Genomic DNA, 22,925 nt, shown 5'->3' on the forward strand with positions numbered 1-22,925 from the left:
CGATGTCTATATATGGAAGACGCTACACCGGCTCTTCACTCAGTCATCGTTCCACCGTGATCCATGATCAGAGTATTTCCAAAGCTACTACAGCTAAACCTCCACCTTTCCTCCTCAGACCTCATCCGTCAGCCTTTCCAGCACCGCTTTCAGCCCACCGTCTGTATAATAAACGCTCTTCCTCCCGAACCCAGTCTTCGAGTCTGACACCGGCCCAACGGCCCTGCCCACACTGTCGGCCCACCGGGACGGCTCCCGGTGCTCCAGAAGGTCAGTCCACCCCTGGGTGTCTCTGATGGTGACTGGACCACCACTCTACATTCTGAACATGACCCAAGAACAGTGGACCTTAAAACAAAATAACAGTAAAACCATTGGTACACTGCAGGAGATGAGATCATTCAGCAGACCTATCTGGATGTTAGCAGGGCAGAAATCAGCCTTTACAAGAACAACGTGTCAGTGTTCCCTCTGAGGAGCTGAAACACACTGACATCTGGTTTTAGACTGACTCACCTGGTGGTAGCAGATTAGCTGCAGAGCTGGTACTGACTTCTAGATGCTTCAGTAACCAGAAACATCAGAGCGTGTTGCTTCCAAGTCTTTTATTCAGAAGGTGTCAACAAACCCAAGAGGAGGCTCCTCCAGTGTTACACAAGACAAACACCATGTTCACCACTAACCCTCTCTAATCATGCTAAATGTGAATGGCGTTGTTTTACCAGTCTGAATGTTGTAATGGCGAACACACCCAGTCTGCCCTATAAGTTTCCTGAGTCTGGGTCCGCAGTCAAACCTGCTGCAATTTGATTGTGGGTGAAGCTCTAGTCATCATGATGAAGACAGCTGTCCTCCTGTTCCTGGCTGTTGGAGCCATAACAGTAGAAGGTAAGAGACATCTTCTCCAGCTGATCATAAAATTCTGACAGAGCTGAAAGAATCAGAGAACAGATCATACAGCTGGCTTGCTGTTTACTCTCAGTGTGGTGTTCTTTTTTAATGGTTTGTTTTTTCTGTTTGATGAACTGTGAACATGAATGTCCTCACTAAGGCTGTGAAACGTGGTGTTGATGTGATGAGCTCTGTCGCGATGTGAGCTAGGAGGAGGTTTGGACCCAAAATGCAGAGAATCCCTTTATTTTGATGTGAACAAAAATTATCCAAAGGGGTAGGAAGCCAAAAACATAAATCCAAAATCCTAATAAGAAAAATCTTTGAGACCTAGAGACTAAGACTCCTTTAAAGAGTAGACCTGGAGACATCAAAATCTAGAGACAAGAGAGGGAACGAGACAACGCTGACAACAAACATTGGACCGACAAAACACTAAGACACAGACAGGGTTTTATACACTGGGGAGGATGGGAGGGAGATGAGCTGCAGGTGTGTGGGGAGAGAGAGACCAGGTGAACTCAATTACTAATCAGGGAGGAAACTAACATGACATAAGAGTAAAACCTAAAGACAAGAAGAGCAGGAAACATAACTAATAATCTAAGGGGGAAGCTGAAACTAAAGGAAAACACTTCAGAAAGAAAAACTACAGGAGCGTGATTAAAGGGGACCACGGGAGCACTGGACCTGGGAGGAGGATACCTGAGGATGGAAACCTAGAGGGCTGAAGATCTGGGGACAAATGGGCAACACCAGGAGACACATGAGGAAGACGCAGACAAGGACACATGAGAGTGCTAGGAGACACAAAAGGAGAACCTAGAGAGGGATGGAGAACACAAGGAGACATATGAGGGGAGACGCAGATGCAGACCATGACAAGTTCAGGAGGTTCTTAGTTTGGATTCTGATGTTCATCTGCTGACAGTCTGTTTTTGTGTTTCAAACAGGACATTTTTGGGACAAAATCCTTGGAAGAAGCGAGCCTACTGGTAAAAACTCAGGGGAACTACAATATCACACAGAACATTTTATCAGAACCAGGAGGTTTCTAGAAGCTTGTCTTGGTTCTGGAGCTTTTATCTTCAAACGAATCATTTTAAAATGAATAATCTTCAGAGAGTTTGATTTCAATCACCTGACAATCAGTTCATCTGTTGTATTTATGCTGGTCTAAACTTTTGGCTGATTGTCAAAATTTTCAGGTGGTCCTGGAGCTGGTCCTGGATCCCGTCCAGGAGCTGGACCTGGAGCTGGTCCTGGGGTCAGTCCTGGATCCCGTCCAGGAGCTGGTCCTGGGGTCAGTCCTGGATCCCGTCCAGGAGCTAGTCCTGGTGTCAGTCCTGGAGCTGGTCCTGGGGTCAGTCCTGGATCCCATCCAGGAGCTAGTCCTGGTGTCAGTCCTGGAGCTGGTCAGCCAAACAGTCTGGTTCAAGGTACCCAGCAGCTGCTTATCAGATAATTGGATTATTGAACTAGTTTCTCTAAACCAGAACCAGGTTCTGTTTCATTATGAAGTCACTCTAACTTCCTGTTTTTACTCATTTTCAGTTGTCATGGCATCAACACCAACAGAATCAAGTGAGTACAGCATTACACACACACACACACACACACACACACACACACACACACACACACACACACACACACACACACAGAAATCTCTCACTCCTACTCTGATCTGTTTGTGTGTGTGTGTGTGTGTGTGTGTGTGTGTGTGTGTGTGTGTGTGTGTGTGTGTGTGTGTGTGTGTGTGTGTGTGTGTGTGTGTGTGTGTGTGTGTGTGTGTGTGTGTGTGTGTGTGTGTGTGTGTGTGTGTGTGTGTGTGTGTACAGGTGATACTGGGTTCCGGCTGGAGGATGCTTTTTATCCAGGTACAGGAACTCTGACATTTATGGAATCCAGACCCTCTTTGTCACTCAAACTTTTAGGAGGATATTTATTTCAGTTGTGTAAATGACCACATCTTGAAGGGCTTTGAGTATTAATTCAGGATCTTATGTAGCAAACTACTGTAGATTCTGGCTCTAAAGGTACATGGAAGGTTAAATAGCTGGATTAAGGGCGACACCATGTGGACATCTAAGGTATTTAAATCTCCTGTTTCAGGGCCAAATGGGAGACTCTGCAAACCTGAGAACTGGCTCTGAGAAGTAGAGTCCAGTCCTGGTCCTGAAGGACCACTAGCCTGCAGGCTTTAGATGTTTCTTCACACCTGACTAGCTGATTAACAGGCTTCTGTAGAACTTGAGAACCTCCTGACCAGGAACTTGAATCTGGTGTGTTAGAGCAGGAGGACAGTGGCCATCCAGGATCACATCTGGATGCTGCTGACCCAGAGGTAAACCCAGTGTTCTTACATTAACCATCTGTTGTGTTCACAGCTTTAAAGACCAGTGATCCACCCAGTGGAGGAGGTGAGTCTACTACTTTACATCCCATGGATCAGAACCAGACCTGAGCAGGATGGTGGCTAAAGTTGTTTGATGACTCTGTTGTTTCATCTGAAATAAAAACTCATATAAATGGATATTTTTCTCTTTAGTTTAGGAAGTATTTCAAACATGTAAAAATAAAAAAATCTAAATATGCAAACAGAATGAAAGAAAATACAATAACTGGAGAAAATACAAACCTCTTAATAAATAATGAATTTAGATAACCTAAAAAGGAGTGGGAGGAAGTAAAAATGTTATTGTAACCCACCCCTTCCTATCAATTCTGTGTCATTTATTAATTAGGCTTCCAAATCAATGCCACAATTCAGCAATATTAATATTTATGTATCATACAAACTCAACCATAGAATGCTCCACAGTACCAGCTAAGGTACACACCAAATAGTAAATCAACATGTGCACCCTCTAACAATGTGTCCAAATCTGTTCTGTATCTTGCAAGAATAATAAACTGTTTCTTGTGTAATAGTCAGACAGTCCCCGAGCGTCCCCTCCAAATTATTCCACAATTAACCCCATACACTGAAACACAAAACGGATTTTAGTCGGGCTTACACTGTGTTTTCTGAATTTAATTTTTCACTTCATGCTGCAGTGGACAGCTTTTTAATATTTCCTGGTAGAAGTTTATTTTTAGCTTTAAATACAACTTTTTCAGCTAAATTTCATGAGTTTTTGAATGAAAATGTGATTAGTGTGTTTTTTACATCCTACCAATTAACTGTATATAATCGATGAACCCTCTGTCGCCCAAACGTTTCTGAAGAGCTGAATTGAAGCCCAGTAGGCAGCTCCCAACACCTCCATTTTGACTGCTCCAAACATCTCATCACTCCTGGAAAAAAAAAAAAAAGGAGCTCAGAGTGGGGCTGTGAGGGTGGGGGCAGATGATTGACACCCATCAAACTCTGAGTCAATGTAGCTGCGAGCTAACTGAAGCTAACGGAGGTTGGTGGGCAGTTTCAGCTAGCAAACCGAGGTTGGGTGACCCTGCTACCCCCTGCCTTCTTGGCTGTACCACTCTAACGTGAGGCTGAAGCCTTCCCTGGACCAAACAGGACAGCGAGTCGCTTATGCTAACGTCTCATTTGCTACCTGTCAATCAAATAAATATGCCCTTAAGTATTAATTATTTCAAGATTTAATGACATCTAAAGAGACGAGTAACAAAACATTTACCCCTCTCAAAGTTGTAATTATAGTAAACTCGAAGTATTGAACCTAAAAAAGTATTTTGTACCAGACTGTAAACATGTTTATTCCTGATGTGTAGTATGTTTAACATAGGAGTCAATTATAAGCTTAAATCAGAATATTCCATTCACAACTTCTGAATGGTGGCCCGTTTTGTTGGGGCTCCTGGTCGGGCTCCAAGACCAGCTGACAGTCTGCTTCCAGCATGTTTTACATCATGAACACAGCTGATTAGTTTCATTTAGTGATTAATCCCTCCTGTAGACACCGATGAAGGCTGGGAGAAGTTTTAGCTGTTAGAGTAAATGATAAATGACCTGTATAGCACCTCTCAGAGTAAGGACTCCAAAGCGCTTTACACTACAGTGTATCATTCATCCATTCACACACACATTCACACACTGATGGTGATGAGCTACGATGTAGCCACAGCTGCCCTGGGGTGCACTGACAGAGGCGAGGTTAAAGTTAAGGTATTAAAAAGATGAATGCATAGCAAGAGAAAGGTTTTGCTTTTCATTCAACAAACAGACACTAGGGGGTGCTAAAACAAGCTAAAACTGCCTAGTTCCCCTTTAACGTGGAGAAAACCACTATAACCAAGCTCTGACACTGGTCATACGGAGAGCTAGCAGCCTATCAGAGGGCCTGGTACCCCCACAGAGCCCCCCTAAGCATATAGAGCTGATCCAGTGTATCATGGCCAGGATAGATTACTACATAATCCATCCATTTGTATCCCAAACTGCAGATCATCTCTGTGATTACCAAAATGTTTTGAAGATGCAGAGAAAAATGAACTGACTGGTAGTTTTGGTCTTTAATTATAAACTTGGGAAACTTCGATCTGTTTAGGTGGAACAGTTTTAAACTCATGAAGACATGGTGGATTCTTTAGGACCACCTCCTGGGTCTTTCTGCTCCTCTGAACCCTAATAGATCCAGGGAGAGCACTTGTGATGTTTAACCAGACGTTCATCTGTTTAACTTTGGGCCTGTGAGAACTATGATGAAATCTGAGCTCTTCCACAGACTGTCAGGCTACTGTGATCCAAAGACTGGGCAGGGTGATAGAGAAACAGGACCAGCAGCTGCATCTGCTGCTGCAGCTGGTTGCTAAGACAATGTCCTAACAGGCTGACAGGATGGGTCCCTGAGGGTCTCTGGGACCTCCAGGTCTGTTCCATCTCTGGTGATTATTTTCCATCCATCCATCCATTCCCTTGATCATGCTGGTAACTGAATCCTATCCTCTGTTTTCAGGCAAGAAGACCAGAGAGGAGAAGATGATGCCACTCTGAATATTCAAATCAATAACTCAATTTTATTTATATAGCGCCAAATCACGACAAGAGTCATCTCAAGGCACTTCATATAATAAACATTCCAATCCAAGCCAGTTCATTAAGCCAATCAGAAAAAAATGTTTCCTATATAAGGAACCCAGCAAATTGCATATGTCTAATATATTCCCATATGAACTTTATAAATGACTCATTTGATCATGACTGTGATAAATCTGAAGTCAGAGCTCAAAGATAAAGATCTGTTCATAAATACTAATGAGTCAGTAAAATGATGACAGGGACTGTTCACATCCTCTAAAGTGGTCTAAAAACCACCTATCTTATCTGGATGCAGCAATCATCAACAGTTATCTATTATCTATTATCAGGGGATAATTAGCTGGTCAATGTGATTCCAGAGGTACTATTTGACTTCTCACCAAAGTCTAAGGAGATTGTGAATGACTTTATTCAGTTAGAGGAATCAATTGGTCCTTTGTAATCTGACAAGGTTTTAGATGGGTTTCTTTGTTAATAAAACATGTCACTTGTCTAAACAAAGTTTCTGGTTCTGGCTCAAAGAGTTGAATGGAACATGGAGACGTGTGGATTAGAGACGATCAACGGACCAGAGATTTATACAAAATCCCAGACAGTAAACTACACAGACTTGTGATTGACTCTGTGCTTTTGAAAAGTTTCACTCACAATGTACGTTTCACTTTCAGTGCTTTTCAGAGGTATTCATGCTCCCTCTGGGACCGGTGTTGTGCCAAAAACTGATTTAAGGCAGATAAAACCACTTTTTCTCAAGAAAAAAAATATCTTAACACTTGCTAAAACATATAAATACAAATCAAGGAAAAGGTGAAAGAATATTTTTTTTCGTATATTTTAACATTTTAAATGTATCTTCATGGCAGAATAGTTATGTTTTTTAAATTAGTAAGGTTGTCCTTCAAGACTGTTGGAAAACCATTTCAGGAGACTACCTCTTGAAGCTCATTGAGAGAATGCCAAGAGTGTACAAAGCAGTAATCAGAGCTAAGGGTGGCTATTTTGAAGAAAATAGAATATAAAGCATGTTTTATTTATTTATTTTTTGGTTAAGTACATAACTCCACATGTGTTCATTCATAGTTTTGAAGCCTTCAGTGAGAATCTCCCAATGTAAATGGTCATGAAAGTATAGAAAACAGTAAGTTGAATGAGAAGGTGTGTCCAAGCTTTTGGCCTGCACGGTAAAAACAGTTAAACTCTGAACACTTTGAACAAACTCAAATGGGTGGAAAACATAACCAAACTCTAAGTGCTTGACTGAAATCTTTGTGTTTTAATGGTAAAATTGTTTTAGATCAGCGGTTCCCTAACTTATTTAGCTGCGCACCCCCTTCTATGTCCCGACCATGTCCCCCCATGTCCCCCCCAGATGTGTGGGCTGGGGGGTGCGTCGACCATGACCATAAAAAAGTTTGGGCCGTGCGGAGGCGCGGTGGAGGGGCGTGGTTGTTAAAATGACGCAACTTTTCCGCGCGTAGCCGTGCGGACCTGACGGACGCGTCAAGCATAATCCAAGCTTTAGCCAGCAGAGGGCGCAAACGTGCGTTGCGTTTACTCTGCTACGGTTTTACGTGTTCCAGTGGTATCGAGACACTTTTAGGAAGATCATACTAGACCAAACAGATCAGGACAGGCATAAAGAGGATTTGTTACTGTCGTCTGTAGAAAACTAACACAACTGTGACTGAAAGTTTAGTTTTATAGTTGTAGAAAATGTTTACACCTTAGAAAGGAGACGCTTAGTGGCTACTACTACATTGAGACACAGTTATGGCTGGGAACATATATCGACACAACACCGGTGCCACCCAACGCCTGAGCCCGGCCCAGTTGGTACCACTTATGGGTACCACACCCAGCGTGAGTCAGTCTGTAACAGGACACCAACGGAGCTTTAGGTCGGCTCAGCAGAACAAAATCACACCTAAACAATAACCAAACAGGACAAAAACACGACAAAACCACAGAAGAAGAAGGAGTTAAAAACAGTCGGGAGTAAACAGAAGAAGCAGCAGGAGTGGACGGAACCGAACCATGAAGTTTACTTTAAGAATAGTTCTGCTGCTGCTTCTCGTTACCGGGACGTTAGCTCAAGGTAAGCTCCGACTTCTTTAACACACGCTTGTTCCATAGTTGGGTTATGGTTGTGGTGCGTTCTGTTGTGAACGCCGTTAAAGTGACGTCACAGCTAGATGTTCTGGTTCCGACTGACGTGACCTGGTGGAGGGTTCTGGTCACAGGCCCAGTTAGCAAAGTTGTGTGGGTTGATCCTAGAGGCCCGTCGGGCCCATATTATCATTATTATTATTTTATTATTGTTATTATTATTATTATTAAGTATATTCAGTCTGACTGCCTTAAATAGTCAAACGTTTAGAAATACAGATCTTTCACCTCTTTCATTGTGTGTGTGTGTGTGTGTGTGTGTGTGTGTGTGTGTGTGTGTGTGTGTGTGTGTGTGTGTGTGTGTGTGTGTGTGTGTGTGACAGGAAGAGGAAACCTCAGGCGTGTTGCTGTTCTCTGCATGGCATGCACTGAGTGATGTAAAACTATCAGATTTTTTCTGGTTGAGTCATTATTCTCTTTAATCGTGTGCGCGTGTGTGTGTGTGCCAGACTCAGACTGTTCAGAGGGGCTCTCCCTGTCTGTCAGTAGGCCATTGTTGCCATGGTAACCTGCCAAATAAATGCAATACATAGCAGAACGTCCTTTAGGACATGTGTTTTGACTCTGTCAAAGATGAGTTGTGTTGGTTCGTGAAGGTCAAGAATGCAGACTGAAGTTAGATCCTTGTCCTCTGTCCAGTCCTAAAGTGTCCTCTTGTCCTCTACCTGCAGATTTTAACCTGCTTGATGCCCTCGATGATCCAGGTGAGCCCTCTTTCTCTCTGGAGGCAAACTCTTGATCTGGTGTTTGGTACCAAACAGTTCCAGTAACTCTGCTCTCCTCCTTCAGAACCAACCCCAAAGCCCACAGAGAAACCCAAAGCAGGCGGTCAGTACCGGTTCAAATTGCTCTTACTGTTAGCAATTTTTCCTCTTCTCATACGCACCTACACACACACACACACACATGCATGATGTTTCAGCATTTTATTCAGCATTTATTACACGATTGATTGCTCCACAGCAAAAACACAAACACAGATGTTTATGTTTATGTATTTAGCAGACGCTTTTGTCCAAAGCGACTTACAAGTGATAATCGGCATTTTGCCCTTGAGGCTAACAACAACAATAACGACAACAACATTGACATCAGTCATGGAGATGTGTTCCTGTTGAATCAGCGACAGGATGAAGGAACATCAGACATAATTATCATATCAGTGACTTGATGCAATTTGCTGGGTTCCTTATATAGGAAACATTATTTCTGATTGGCTTAATGAACTGACCTGAATTGGAATGTTCATTATGTGAAGGGCCTTGAGACGACTCTTGTCGTGATTTGGCGCTATATAAATAAACTTGAATTGAATTGAATTATCCTCCCGTCTGGGTCACACCAGACCAGGACTTGTTTGGATCATTGAACCTCCAAACAGGGAGTGTTTTCATTCATTCTGACTTAATGAAACGGAAACTGAATCACAAAGAGTTTCATCTTTGATTCAGAAACTTCAGATGTTCTCAGTCTCATCAGTATCTTTAAATCAGCAGCAACACTTGTGTTTACCTCATGTGATCAGAATAATCTTTAGAAATGACAGGATGGGGTCAGAGGTCAACTTAACTGATCGGTTCTTCACTCTTCAGCTCATCATCCTGGTCTCTGCTGGTCTAAGGCTCCATTATCTAAAATAAATGAGTTGAGTCAGCTGCTGACAGCCTGAATCAACTGGTTAATAAACCAGAACCATCCCACCAGTCTACTGCACACTGTTTAAATGTTAGTGGTGGGTTCTAATCAGAACCCAACTGGACTGGTTCTGGTTCACCCAGACCTGGGTGTCAGTACCCCAGTTACCTACTGACCACACCTCCATTCTAGCCCCAGTTGGCCCGGTCTGTCTGCTCTTTGGGGCCACCAGGTGCTTTTGGGTCAGGGGTTTTTAGATCCTGAGCTTCTCTGGTCTTTCTGACCACCCAAAGCTCTTTACACCACATGTCAGATTCACCCATTCACTCTCTCATTCATACCCGATTCCAGGTAATCCTGATGTTGGATTTCTTATAAACAACCAGTGTTACCAGTAGAACACTAGCTGGTTTAGATTGGTCTTCCTGATCCCGGCTGGTTCCATCTGGTTCTGGAGATTTAAACAGCTACTTTGGGTCGGGATGACCCATCCATACAGTTGGATGCTCATAGTTTGGTCTTCATCATACAGAGCTCGTCATTATCAAGGAGCAACCAATCAAATGAAACTGGTTTTAGAGCATTCCACCGGGGCTTTTGAAGGTGGGTTAACAAAGAAACCAGTTCTCAGCGGGCCTGTTGCTGGTCCTGGTGGTCCTCAGAGAGCTTCCGTTTATCTGACCTGGGGCTTGGTGAGGTGTTTTTATTGTCATCAGCCTTTAGCTGCAGTGATCAGGTGGAGCAGTGTTGGTACTGGTCAGACTGGTTTGAAACAGGTCCCATTTTTATCCTGGATCCTCCCAGTAGGAGAAGTCTGCAGGGTTCTGGTTTCAGGTTTAACTGGATCAAATTATTAATGAAGCAGCTGTTTCCGCTAAACTCCGTGTCAGTCGTATTTCCAACAGCACCACCCGGTGGAGAACGGCTCGGTACAGCGTGGGTCTAATCAGCTCACCTCAGTGTAGTGGTTCTGCCCGCCAGCTCCGTGGCAAAAGTGGGTGAGCTTGTTGTCATGCCAGAGGGGGTGTCGTCTTTTTTCGAGACCAAAAGCTCAGGGTGATTAAGATATGATTATTTAGTTAATTAGATTTGATTATTTAGAGATTTAGCAGTGTGAGGTGATCTCTACTACACAGAAATGGCGGTGATCTTGAACATTCTGCTCAGTCTTTGGCTTTTTGTCAGACTCTGAACAAAGAAACGGCCTCAGGCAGGAAGCTCTGGAGCGACCAGTGACTCCACCCCCTAGCCAATCAGTGGCCAACATTCGCGTTTCCAGCCTGGGTCAGCATGCTAGGAACCGCAACGTATGTAGCAGGGACTGTTGGGAAAGACGTTCAAAACGAACTGCACCCATCCAGATCACGTAGGAAAACCCTTTTTGATGCTTTAGGCAACAGTAAACAACCATAGACCTCTGCCTGGAGGATGGCGGTCAGCCAACGTTTTTGGACCACAGCTTCATTTCAGGAGGCGTTACTTTGGAAGCACGGGGTTAAGCTTTTAATAAATCACTCTTGTTTTCACAGAGGCACCAGCTATAAAACCCAAGAAACCAAGTTTTGGAGATTCTGGTGGGTTGAAATCAATTCCCGGTGACCTTCTTGTGTTTTCAAGCTTCATTGCAGGAGAACCGATGTTGAACTGTAGATGTGCTTTCTGTTACAGGTGGTGATGGATTTGACCTGGGGGATGCCCTTCATCCAGGTAGAACTGAGCCGGGATCCTCTGATCCACATTTGATTATTTAGAGATCTACAACAGTAGAACCTCTGGTGGTACTGGAGAGAAAGGTCCAGCTGACATGGACCTCAGATTCAAGAGGATAAATACAGTTTTAACCCAGCTCTACTCTTGTGAGTTTGTCTAACCAGCCTAACCATGAGTCTGCAGACCTGGGGAAGCCTTTAAAGAGCAAGTCACCTCCTACAAAAAACTTACTTCACTCCACTTCATGTTTGAAAAATGCAACAAATGCTGTTACTTGGCAGACCGAGAGGGCGGAGCTGCTAACAAATACACACACAGGCTCACAATGGCATTATGACATCATAATGTACCAGATGACATCATAGCATACATCTTAGCCAATAGCGGTGGCAGATTTAAATTCAAATACAGTGCAGAATTTTTCCCTGACGACGGCGCAACACTGACAGTTTTAGGCAGAATATTTTAATTTTAACTAAGATGCACTGAACTGCCAAATTATTGACGACACGTGTCTGCAGCACGATTAGACACTCCTTTATATAGTTTATCAGCAAAAAAAAACAGTGATTTGGAGGTGACTTGCTCTTTAAAGATCTTGGTTCTGGTTTTGGGGCCTTGCATGGACAAGCACCCTGAGACCAGTGGACTCGGGGGTCTCCTTTAAAAAGTAGCTGAGAGCTCACCTTTTTAGGCTGGCTTTAGTGTGACCTTCTGTTCATCCTTTCTTTCCTTGCTAGCTTTTTTGTTGCTGCTTTTTCTGCCAATTCTGTCTTTTTTCCCCCATTTTTAATAATTTCTTTGGTTTTGTTCTTCTTGTGAATCACCTCATAATCTTTATGGAACTATGGAACCTGCGGTGTCTCGTGTCTGTCAGTGCCCCAGGTAACAATGTAGCTCGTCACAATCAGTGTGTGAATGGTTGTAAAGCACCTTGGGGGGTTGTTGAACTCTACAGGCCCTTTACAATTTCTCTTTTGTACAAAGAAAATATGTTTTAGTTCCCTCTCTGCTTTTCTCTTCACTTGTCATAGCCCCGATGGAACAGCAGTCACGGTTCTTGACAGTAGATTCCCAGGCTGCGCTCTTTTGACAGAGCTTCTTCAATGGACTCAAAACCATCCAGTAACCTCTGTGGAGACATTATAATCCAGGAATGTCTTCGTTTAGACATATTTTGCTGCTTTACACTCCTTCTCTTCTCTGCTGCTGATTTTCTTCTCTTCACACGTACGTGTGTGAGAGAGTGAGGGGGACAGAGGGATTGAGAGGCTCAACTTTCTGCTTCCTGCAACAGTAGAAGAGGAATGATCATAATAACACTTTGCACACTTTTCAATAACTGAGTTTTTGGATGGCATTGAGGAGTTACAGTGAATCAGTACGTAAACGTGTTGGAGACAACACATTCGGCATTAAGGTGGCACTGCAGTGGGAAAAATCAGCAGGGTGGCACAGCTTGTTGAGTCAGTGTTTGGAAAAACTCTGAGATGGATGGAATCAAGATGGATGGATGAATCGATGGAAGATGACAGAATTAACTTACCGTCCTCTGACTGCACAAAAAAGTTGCATCGTTACTGTTGTTGTGTGATTAATTCATTGGTTCACAATGATGTTATGTCTCTCACACACACACACACACACACACACACACACACACACACACACACACACACACACACACCTGAACATTTACTCTGGTCTGTTTGTGCCTACAGACCCAGCAACAGAGAAGCCTGCTGTCAAGCCTCCTAAGAGTGGAGGAGGTGAGTTGCTCTATCAACATAGTTTCTGAGCCCAGTGAACAGTGCTTACATGACACCAGTAGAAGGTAGGTGTGTGTGTGTGTGTGCGTGTGTGCATCGCTGATGTTGTCAGGGTCGTTTTAGGTGGATTTATTATTATTGTTTTATTTTTTTATTTCAGTTAAGCGCACAGTGAGCGATGGGTGCGCGGGGTGTGCCATGGAGGGAGAAACTGGCTGTCAGGAACTGATCATGATGATCAGGTGCTGATTTTCAGTTTATCAGACTCCTGTCCTGTAGGGACAGAGAGCAGTGCTTCAGTACGCAGCTGCACCAGTGCCGCCACCACATATAATTACAGCCTTTCAGCATCCTGGCACTTTTTTCTAAGGTTCAGTGCGTACCGGTAATTTTTGCAGGTATTCATTAGTCGAATTATCAGATTTCTTTAAAAATATCTGTTTATCCTCAAACACCAGTTATCCACAGTCTGGCACGCACTCCATGAAGGGCTGCATTTCTCGCAAAAGGCGCATCATTGTTGCTAGGCACCATCAGCTTAGGCAGAGGAGAGAAAAATTAGGGAAGAGTTTTCCGACACCATGCACATTTCTGCAATGATTGGCAACAGCAGCAGCTGACCAAACAGTGGTTGCATGCTCCAACAGACAGGTAGGTCCATAGAGGAGGAGAGACAAACACAAGAAATTAAACGTCAAAAGAGGAGTAATCCACTTAAAAGTGGGCATGATGTTGGAAAAAACATTAACTATGTGAGCATAAACATCCTGCTGCTGCTGAGCATAGATTTTACAGCAGCTCTGATGATCATTTAAGAAGTTTATTGTTAAATGCATAAACCTTCACCTCTATTTTATATTGTCTTCGGCTTTGGTTCATAGCCTCTCAATCCTTAATAATATGTATTTAAATGGTGTGTGTGTGTGTGTGTGTGTGTGTGTGTGTGTGTGTGTGTGTGTGTGAGAGAGAGAGAGAGAGAGAGAGAGAGAGAGAGAGAGAGAGAGAGAGAGAGAGAGAGAGAGAGAGAGAGAGAGAGAGAGAGAGAGAGAGAGAGAGAGAGAGAGAGAGAGAGAGAGAGAGAGAGAGAGAGAGAGAGAGAGAGAGAGAGAGAGAGAGAGAGAGAGAGAGAGAGAGAGAGAGAGAGAGAGAGAGAGAGAGAGAGAGAGAGAGAGAGAGAGAGAGAGAGAGAGAGAGAGAGAGAGAGAGACTGAATTGTGCCTGAGGTGATTAAATTAAACTGTGGATCAACTTTACTTAAATGAATATATACCTGAGTGTGGGTTGGACATTATTGAGAGTTTACTTCTGTACAAAAAAATCTGCTCCCCAACTCCCACAGAGCAAAGCAGCATCTCCATCAGCCAATCACTGGCAGTTCTCTTTCATCCAATCAAAGCATGTCCAGCAAATACTTCTTTCCAGGAAAACAGCCAATCAACAGTCAGTGCGGAGACACGCAACGCCATTATCCGTCCTTGCGTAGGGCTCTGGCAGGCACGCAAGTACGTACGGAGTCGAGCCCACTTTTTTAAACATCCGTCGAACGAGACGGATTACGCAAGCTTGTGATTGGTCAGGATGCCGCTGTTGTTTGCAGCGCCGCCATTGCAAAGAGAGCCGAGGATAACTAACGGCAGACACGGAGAAGCTTGTAGAATACCTCGCGAAAAAACTAAAAATATGAACGTTTCATCCGTCCGTGACTGGAGGAGTGAAAAGATGCGCAGCAAGCATTTTATTTGTGGACGGAAATGACAGGAAATGTGGGTTTAGAGGTGGGGGGTGCATGAAGCGATGGGAGAATGAGAGACAAATATGTCCGTGTTAAAAGTCTCTTATATACACAAAAAACAATATAAACACACGATCCTGGACCGATACATGACAGGATACCACAGAACAGCGCTACGCCCTCTGTTGTCCTGCCGGGCAATTGCTTTGCAACACTCCCCAGGAGACGGAGAAGTAAAAGAGCAAAACGCTTCCGTCAATCCGTGCGTGTCTGTCCCTTGCGGAGCTGACGGAGAAGCATAAACCAGGCTTTAGTGTCATGATTAGGGTGACCACATGTTGACTTCCAAAAAGAGACACTCTGCCCGTTCCTGAAACAGTTAAACTTTTAAAGAGGAATACTTGCCGGATAGTTTTTATTTACAGTTATTTTGTCTTTAATTGTTAATTCTAGGACACCTCCTTTACTCCATATATCAATAAATGCTCTTCAAATAATTAATTAATTAACAAACTTTTTGCACGGTGTGACTAAAATATTCAGTCAAGCTCTTGGGGCTAAGCCCCCCCATCTCTCAATCCTAGTGACGTCCATGGTGTGCATGAGAGTGTGCCTAATGAGAAGCAGAACTAGGTCCTGTACCATCCTGCTGTGAGACTGTGGGTGTTTCTTACAGGCGGGGGATCTTTTGGTGATTTTGACCTGTTAGACGTGAGTGAAGGAGGGGACTACAAGCCTGATGGAGGCCACTCAGGAGGTGAGACCTCTGCTGATACCTCTGCTGGGACAGAACCTCCATATGAGAGGCAACAGGCTTCTGTCCTGCTTTGACACCAGCAATATCTCAGATTCACAGATATAAAAAACAACCATAAAACAGGAACTATTCATTCAGCTTGGATCCATTCAGATCCACCCCTCCTTTTGTTTCCCCTCTGATTTCCATGGTAACACAGTTTGTTTCTGTGCTGTTGTTTTGTTCAAACATGAGATAAGTTAGTTGTTTTTTCACTGAAAACCCTCGAGAGGAGGAGCCAGAGTCTTGTGCCTCTAATCAGAACCACATGGCTGGTTTCAGCTGCAGGACCTGGGATGAACTGGATCTGGTGTTTCCGCTAATACGTGTGAAGAGGGAACAGCAAACAGCCTTGATCTCGTGTGCTTCTGAAATGATATGAAACTGCTCAGTCGGGAGTTTCCCTGTTGCTTTAATCAGAAACTCTCCTAACCTTTCTGTCTGCCTTCTCCTCCTCCAGGCCATGCCGTGGACCCCGGCGCCGATCATCAGGGTACGTTCACGTGCTTCTGTAGATCAGGCTTTTAAAAAGTCTTTTAATGGTGAACTTAGAAGAGTTTCTAGGCCAAAACTAGGTTAAATGTTTTCTTGAAGTTGTATCAGATTCTGACAGAAAACTGGTGCTGGGTTCCTCTGGACTTGTCCAACATTTCAGCCAAAATTAGTAGGACTTGTGTTTGTTCTTGGCATTTTAGAACATTTAATGTTCAGTTTTAATTTAATTTCCAGCAGCAAAGTAGCACAAACAGCGACTGGTGCCCCCTTTTTGGAAGTTGTAGTTGAAGACACAATGCTAACTATGCACTGAGTCGTAGCCGTACGTGCACTTCCCAAGTGCACTTGGCAGAAGGCTGCAGTGTGGGTCCTGGGACTGGGCCATAGTAACAGTATGGGTGGTGAGAGTGTGCAGCTCTTGTAAATTGCAGTTGTCCAGATTTTAGTTGATGTAGGAGGACTGCCTTAAAAAGGAGGAATGGCTAACAACTAATCATAGGGTTGTTGGTTTAACCCCTGGCTCACATACCAGAGTGTCTTTCAGCCAGGCATGTTGCTAAAATCCCTTTAAGTGCTCAGTAAGACTCCTCGGGACCAGCTAAAGGCTGACTCAGATCACTGGCCTTCAGAAGAACAGGGTCAGAGCTGGAGGAGGACATCTCAGATGCCTCTCAGCAGCAGAGATGAAGCCAGCTCTGGTTTACTGAACTGACGTGTGCTCTGTTTCTCTCACAGGGGGAGCTGATCAACCTCAAGGTAAACGTCTTTCCTCTGTTTTCTGAAGCTCTACTCATCAGCCTTTGCAGGGACCCCTAACCGTTGGCTCTCTGAGAAGCTCAGGTGGTTAGTTTCTTCTAGCTGTGACCCCACCTCAAGCAGTTGCTCAGCACCAGAGAGTGATTAGTGTAGCCTCAAGGCCAACAGTCCTTCCTGCGTTTGTGTGATCTGAGTGTCGCTGGGAATGTTGATGGCTCCCCCCTGAGCTGATGTGCTCCTTCGTTTATGTGGGGAACTTCCTGTTTCTCTCTGCAGAGGAAACTGTTCGCACTGCCTCTCTAGAGCAGGCTTTATTGGCGTGGTGGTGGTGGAGGGGGCTTGTTGTGTTGATCGGGTTGCTCATGTTCCTGCAGGAGGTGTTGTGTGCTGTAGAGGGTTCGGGAAGCAGCCCTGGTCTGGTATCTCTGGTGTAAACCTGCTACGATTGTGTGTCGTTGCAGATCCAGACCATGTGTGGGGCCAAATCCTGAAGAAGGTTTATGCTAACATGCCAGAGGAGGTCTATTATTGGATGTCCAACCTAAGGCGGGTCCTAACCCCTTTGTTAGAGAGGGTAGAGAACCTCCTGCAGGCCCTGCCATGAGCCGCTGGTCCACCTGAGTCTGACAGTTGCTTATGTCTCAGGTTAAACGTTAACATCTGATGGACTTCCTTTGGACACAATGACACACATGACCTAAGGAAAAGAGTTTGGACCTTAAAGTTGTGGTCTTTAGGATCCTAATCGTTGGGCTAAAGATTTCTTCCTGCTTTTGTTTGGTTGCAGTTCTTATTTATTTGTGTAATTAAAACGGCTTCCGGGGGATTTCTGAACTGCTTGCTAAAAAGAAAAACTGGTTGCTTTATGTTGTTTATGAAAAAGCTGGATGATCTTAGTTGTTTGATGTTGATTTTACTCAGGCTGGATGCCTTCCTTACACAGGCGGGGACTGATTTATGATTTCATATTTGTTCCTTTATTTTTGCAAACGGGACATCAAATCTGAAATACTGCATTAGCATAGAAAGCTGCAGACTTACAACATCCGCTTCTCATTGTCAGAGAAGATAAAGAAACTCAAGAAATGGACATGCTTGTCTTGTTGGACTTAGGGTTGTCACTGTTTGAAAATTTAACCTCACAGTTATTGTAACCAAAATTATCACGGTTTTCGGTATTATTGTGGTATTTTTTAAACGTGTTACATTTTCAGACAACTAAATAAACCCTGTATGTCAGGAAAACATTGTCCTCAGTTTGTGTCTAAATTTTGCCTAAAATGTGCTATTTTGTAATTATGTTGTTTATTTGTTTACATATTTCCCCTTTATTCTTTAAAATAGCAATATTTGCCCATAACTTCTTAATTTTTGTCTGTTTGATGTCATCATTTTAAAAATATTAGAACAGATGATACTCAGTACTCAAGTAGCCTTCTAATCAGATACTTTTTTTTACCCTAACTTGAGTAATAAACCCTAAATCAGGAAAGTATTGTCCTCGGTTTGTGTCCTTCCAGTGAGCTTTGCAGATTTGGGAAAATGTCATCAGGCAGTAATCATTGTTAAATTCATAATTATTCTCGGAGAGAGACCAACTCTTATCTGCCCCTGGGATCCCCGTAATGCATAGCGCCATTTCAACATGGGGGTGTCCGTGACACGGTTTATATGCAGGTAGCGGCGCTGCGGCTGCTTTATATAGGGACTCTTTGTATTCTCACTCAACCCAAATCCTCGTATCACGTATTTTAGCTAAAACGCTAACGTTAGCTTGCCTTGCGTTGACTGTAGAGTTGTGGGTGATGGTCACGCAGATGTGTCATGAGATTTGAAGCGTTGCTGCCTTTCGCAGACACTTTTTCTGCACGTGCTGCAAACAGGATAGCCGTCTTCTATCAACTGTCCCTCGACATTCTTCAAATATCCAAAAAATGCCCGTACTTCCCACTTTGTCTTCTTTGTGGGATAATAAATGTCCTGAGCGCTGCCGCCTCCTCCTTTGGCCATTATTTCAGCTTTAGCTTCAAGAAAATTTTGGTTGTAAACAACAAAGTGCGCATGTGCCGCCGACAACTTCAGCAGATGATACGGTGGCTGGTAAGGGTCACCGCACCTACACCGCAGCCACGGTAAACCCACCAAGATAATATATGTTTATAAAAACAAGACAGTTATTATTATTGTCAACTTTTTTACCGGGGTTTACTGCTACACCGGTTACCGTGACACAAGCTCCAAACATTGGGTTTGACGTTTGTTTCACCGTGTTTGTGACATAGTGGATGTAAAAATTATGGTAAAAACACAGCTAATGTGGCAGACATAGCAGCAATGGAAAAAATGTTTCAAAAGCCGTAAAAAGCAGCAGATGCCGATGCGTCATATATGGAAGTCAAAGTCTCGTCTTCTTCCACCTATCCGGGTCCGGGTCGGAGGGGCAGCATCCCAACTAGGGAGTTCCAGACCGTCCTCTCCCCGGCCACCTTCACCAGCTCCTCCGACAGGACCCCAAGGCATTCCCAGGCCAGTTCGGAGATGTACCTTCTTCGTGTCCTGGGTTGACCAGGGGGCTTCCTGCTGGCAGGACATGCCTGAAACACCTCCCTGGGGAGGCGTCCAGGAGGCATCCTAACAAGATGTCCAAACCACCTCAACTTACTCCTCTCCTCTCTACTAAGAGCCTCTCCGTGTGTCCAAGCTCCTCACCCTATCTCTAAGGCTGAGCCCATCCACCTCGTGGAGAAAACTCATTTCAGCCACGTGTATCTGCCATCTTGTTCTTTCGGTCATTACCCAAAGCTCACGACCATAGGTGAGGTCTGGGCGGTAGATCGACTGGTAAATCGAGAGCCTTGCTTTCTGGCTCAGCTCCTTCTTCACCACGACAGACCGGTTCAGCATCCGCATCACTTCAGATGATGCCCTAATTCACCTGTCGATCTCCCGCTCACACACACACACACACACACACACACACACACACACACACACACACACACACACATCCATATTGTGTGTCAGCTCCGCCCTGAAGTCTGGGTGTTGTCTGTGTGTGTGTGTGTGTGTGTGTGTGTGCGCGCATATTTTCCTCTTTGTTTTATAGCTCTAGGATATTCCATCAGTGAGACTCATTGCCTGCTTACTCATGGGCACCAGGCTGGTTGCTTTGTTTTAAGACGATGACTCTGATTGGTTCTTTAGATTTTAGACCCTCTATGCTCTGATTGGCCACTCAGGTGTTCTGGATAATCTTGTTATAAATCAACATGAATCCTTTATTCCTGCTCTGATCTGCAGCACACGTACGTCACACTGTTGCATATATTTAATCAGCAACAGAAATGATTGTCTGGGAGATTAAAGTCCGTGTTTATTCATCAGATTCGTAAAAGTCTTAGATGGCTTTTGTCTTTTAATACATCCATGGGTTTAATTAACACCTGTAAGCTGAAGCACTTTACATCAGGACTTAATCTAACACTTGAACATAATAGAAACCCACAGTAAAAGATGGAGTTACACATGACTGATGCAGCTCTGTTTTACTTCCTTCTCTCTGTCTGCTGAGCGGGTGGAGGTGAAACGGTTGATGTTGTGACTGGGCCGGGTCCAGTCATGTGGTCCAAATGAAGTCTTGAGTCTTCCTTAGAGACTTTATGATGTTCGTTGTTTCAGATCTACTCCACAGAGCACTGTGAAACAATGTCTAGGGGTCCAACTTGCAGAAAACAGAACCAGTATATCCAGAATGAGGCCCATGTCATAGCTGACCCATCAGCTGGTGGATGAGGAAGAGGAGCCTAGCTGAAGAAGAGTGGAGCTGGAAGTTTTTTAATGCTTCTGAGGGCTAAAACATCTCTTTTTAACCCTCAGCAGCCTGAGTAAACTGGCTTAGCGTTTACTCTGACCTTTGCTTGTTTGGTTCCTCTTGCAGATGGAGCTCCCAGTCCACTGGCAGGAATCATCAGTGCTGTGGTGGTAGCTGTGGTCGGAGCAGGCTCAAGTTACTTTGCCTACCAGAAGAAGAAGCTTTGCTTCAAGCTGCAAGGGGGTGAGTGCTCCTCTGTGTCATTTCTGTGTCCCTGATGATAAAGTCCTCTGATCAGAGTTCTTCTCCCCCTTCAGGTCAGGATCCAGAGAGTGGTAAAGGTCAGCAGGGTACTCACTCAGAACCACAAGGTCAGTTTCTGCCTGCTGCATCATTAGTCCTCTCACTCGCCCCGTCCTGCACCAGAGGGGCAGTAGCTAAACACATGGTTCATCCACACACTGCTGCTGTTACATGACCCTTGATTATTCAGCGTGTTCTCCAGACATAAACAAGCCTGTTTTATGTAGGGGGTGCTGTAGAGCAAGCATGTTCAGAGTGCAGTCCTTGGGCCTTTAGCAGCTTCAGAATGGATGATTTAGTCCTGTAGCAGGATGATGATGCTGTAAATGGTTTGGATTTTTGCTAATTAGTAGTAATGCTGAACGGCATTTATCAGAATTTACAAACATTTTCATGAAAATCAATCACTAATGATCGGTGGGTAGTTAGAGACCAAAACATGTAGAAACATTCAATCTTTTTAATTCCAAAATATGAAGTCCAGTCCAACATGTTCTATTAACCAAACTCATTGTTTCTAATGCAATATCCTGGTTAAGAACCACTAATTCTTCCTGACCGTCACTAATTAAGCAGACTTGTGAGCAACGTTAATAAATTGTGGCTGTAGAGAGGGTAGTTTATATGTATTTGTGTGCTTTTAAAGCTTAAGACAGATCCAGGGAATCTGATGCTTCACACACAGCCTTTGTCTCAGCTACACAGATTTACTTTGTTCTTTGTTATTAAAACATTGTGTTTATACTGAGCCCCTAGACCGGTGATCCCCAGCTCCCTTTCAGCATGTTTTGGTTGTTTCCCTAATCCAGCACACTTGATGTTTTTAACCTGCAGCAGCCTGAGCAAACAGGTGTAGCTTTTACTCTAACCTTTGCTTGTTTGGTTCAGGCTCTGCAGGGACCTGTTAATCACCTGATGATTGATATCAGGTGTGCTGAAGCAGAGAAAACAATAAAACACGCTGGACACCGGCCCCTCGGTGATGGGAGTTGGGGATCACCGCCCTAAAGGGACAGGGGATTCTATCTGGTGCACACTCTGTTTATTAGTAAATAGATAAAATAACAAATGCAATACATTTAGCTAAATGTGAGTGATTAGTAATCTAAGTTTAACAGTTTTAGCATTAAATCTGAAACAAGTCACAAGCTGCTTTAGTGTGTGCAGCCCGCCCCCTGCTGGTGGAAACATCTTCTTCATCTCTCTCCCCTTTGCTTTACAGTTTTCAGCACCCTGATCCAGTCAAGCTAGAAGCTCCAGAAGATCTTCATCCAACCTCTCATCAACACTCTCTTCACACCATCCAGAACTATGAACTCCTCTTGCATAAGAGCAGGAAGACAGTGACTCTTTCTCTCTGCTTCGGCAAGCTTTAATGGAAGCTTTTATTTTAGCGAGCTTTTGCTGTATGCATCCACTGTACACATGGTGTCACTGTGCTGTCTTCCTCTGTCACAGCACAGGTCTAGTTTACGCTCCTGGTTCTGTTGTTGTAAGCAGAACGTTTAGATTCCTTCTTTATCAACAGAACCCAGATTTGTGTCTCGGTTTAATTGTCAAATTAAATCCTAATCACACACTGTTTTCATCTTTTTTGCAGAAGTGTTTTAATTCCAGCATTTCTGTGGGTGTTGTGCATGAAACCACTTTTACTTTGAAAGCTTCTCTTAACAAAAACCTAAAACAATCATTAGTTTAAAACCTTGTAACATAAAATCTGATTATTTGTTTTATGAAGCAAATACTCAGACACTTGTTGCGTTTGGTTTGGTCTGATGATCATGTAACTCATGTGTCTGGTCTGGTCTGATACAGCTGGATGAGTGGCCCAATCCCAAAACTCACACTTCCACACT

General features: G+C 43.9%; 2 protein-coding genes across 3 annotated transcripts; both read left to right on the forward strand.

The window, feature by feature from the left end:
- The first annotated feature begins 778 nt into the window (after nucleotides 1-778).
- On the forward strand, nucleotides 779-6,339 carry LOC107384515 (uncharacterized). Its single transcript, XM_054735989.2, has 8 exons — nucleotides 779-888; nucleotides 1,845-1,886; nucleotides 2,100-2,330; nucleotides 2,446-2,475; nucleotides 2,733-2,771; nucleotides 3,282-3,314; nucleotides 5,583-5,726; nucleotides 5,814-6,339. The coding sequence occupies exons 1-7, from the start codon at nucleotides 834-836 to the stop codon at nucleotides 5,681-5,683; spliced, it is 531 nt and encodes a 176-aa protein (XP_054591964.2). The 5' UTR covers nucleotides 779-833; the 3' UTR covers nucleotides 5,684-5,726; nucleotides 5,814-6,339.
- A 1,370-nt stretch (nucleotides 6,340-7,709) lies between these two features.
- cd99 (CD99 molecule) lies at nucleotides 7,710-22,648 on the forward strand. Of its 2 annotated transcripts, XM_015957806.3 has the most exons (12): nucleotides 7,710-7,991; nucleotides 8,734-8,766; nucleotides 8,852-8,890; nucleotides 11,227-11,271; nucleotides 11,366-11,404; nucleotides 13,129-13,176; nucleotides 15,585-15,665; nucleotides 16,165-16,197; nucleotides 16,935-16,955; nucleotides 20,893-21,009; nucleotides 21,084-21,137; nucleotides 22,292-22,648. In XM_015957806.3, exons 1-12 carry the CDS (start codon nucleotides 7,931-7,933, stop codon nucleotides 22,318-22,320), a joined length of 600 nt encoding a protein of 199 aa, XP_015813292.3. In that variant the 5' UTR covers nucleotides 7,710-7,930; the 3' UTR covers nucleotides 22,321-22,648. The 2 variants fall into 2 exon arrangements, with proteins under 2 accessions (XP_015813292.3, XP_015813293.3); XM_015957807.3 differs by lacking the exons at nucleotides 20,893-21,009; nucleotides 21,084-21,137; nucleotides 22,292-22,648 and adding an exon at nucleotides 17,417-18,200.
- The last annotated feature ends 277 nt before the right edge of the window (nucleotides 22,649-22,925 follow it).

The sequence above is a fragment of the Nothobranchius furzeri genome, chromosome 3, assembly GCF_043380555.1.
Source record: "Nothobranchius furzeri strain GRZ-AD chromosome 3, NfurGRZ-RIMD1, whole genome shotgun sequence".
Lineage (NCBI taxonomy): Eukaryota > Metazoa > Chordata > Actinopteri > Cyprinodontiformes > Nothobranchiidae > Nothobranchius > Nothobranchius furzeri.

Coding starts and splice junctions, on each gene's coding strand:
- LOC107384515 (XM_054735989.2), top strand. CDS start 834: ATGATGAAGACAGCTGTCCTCCTGTTCCTGGCTGTTGGAGCCATAACA. Junction 1,887..2,099: donor TGGAAGAAGCGAGCCTACTG/GTAAAAACTCAG, acceptor CAAAATTTTCAG/GTGGTCCTGGAGCTGGTCCT. Junction 2,772..3,281: donor GGAGGATGCTTTTTATCCAG/GTACAGGAACTC, acceptor TTGTGTTCACAG/CTTTAAAGACCAGTGATCCA.
- cd99 (XM_015957806.3), top strand. CDS start 7,931: ATGAAGTTTACTTTAAGAATAGTTCTGCTGCTGCTTCTCGTTACCGGG. Junction 11,405..13,128: donor GGGGGATGCCCTTCATCCAG/GTAGAACTGAGC, acceptor TTGTGCCTACAG/ACCCAGCAACAGAGAAGCCT. Junction 21,010..21,083: donor TTGCTTCAAGCTGCAAGGGG/GTGAGTGCTCCT, acceptor CTCCCCCTTCAG/GTCAGGATCCAGAGAGTGGT.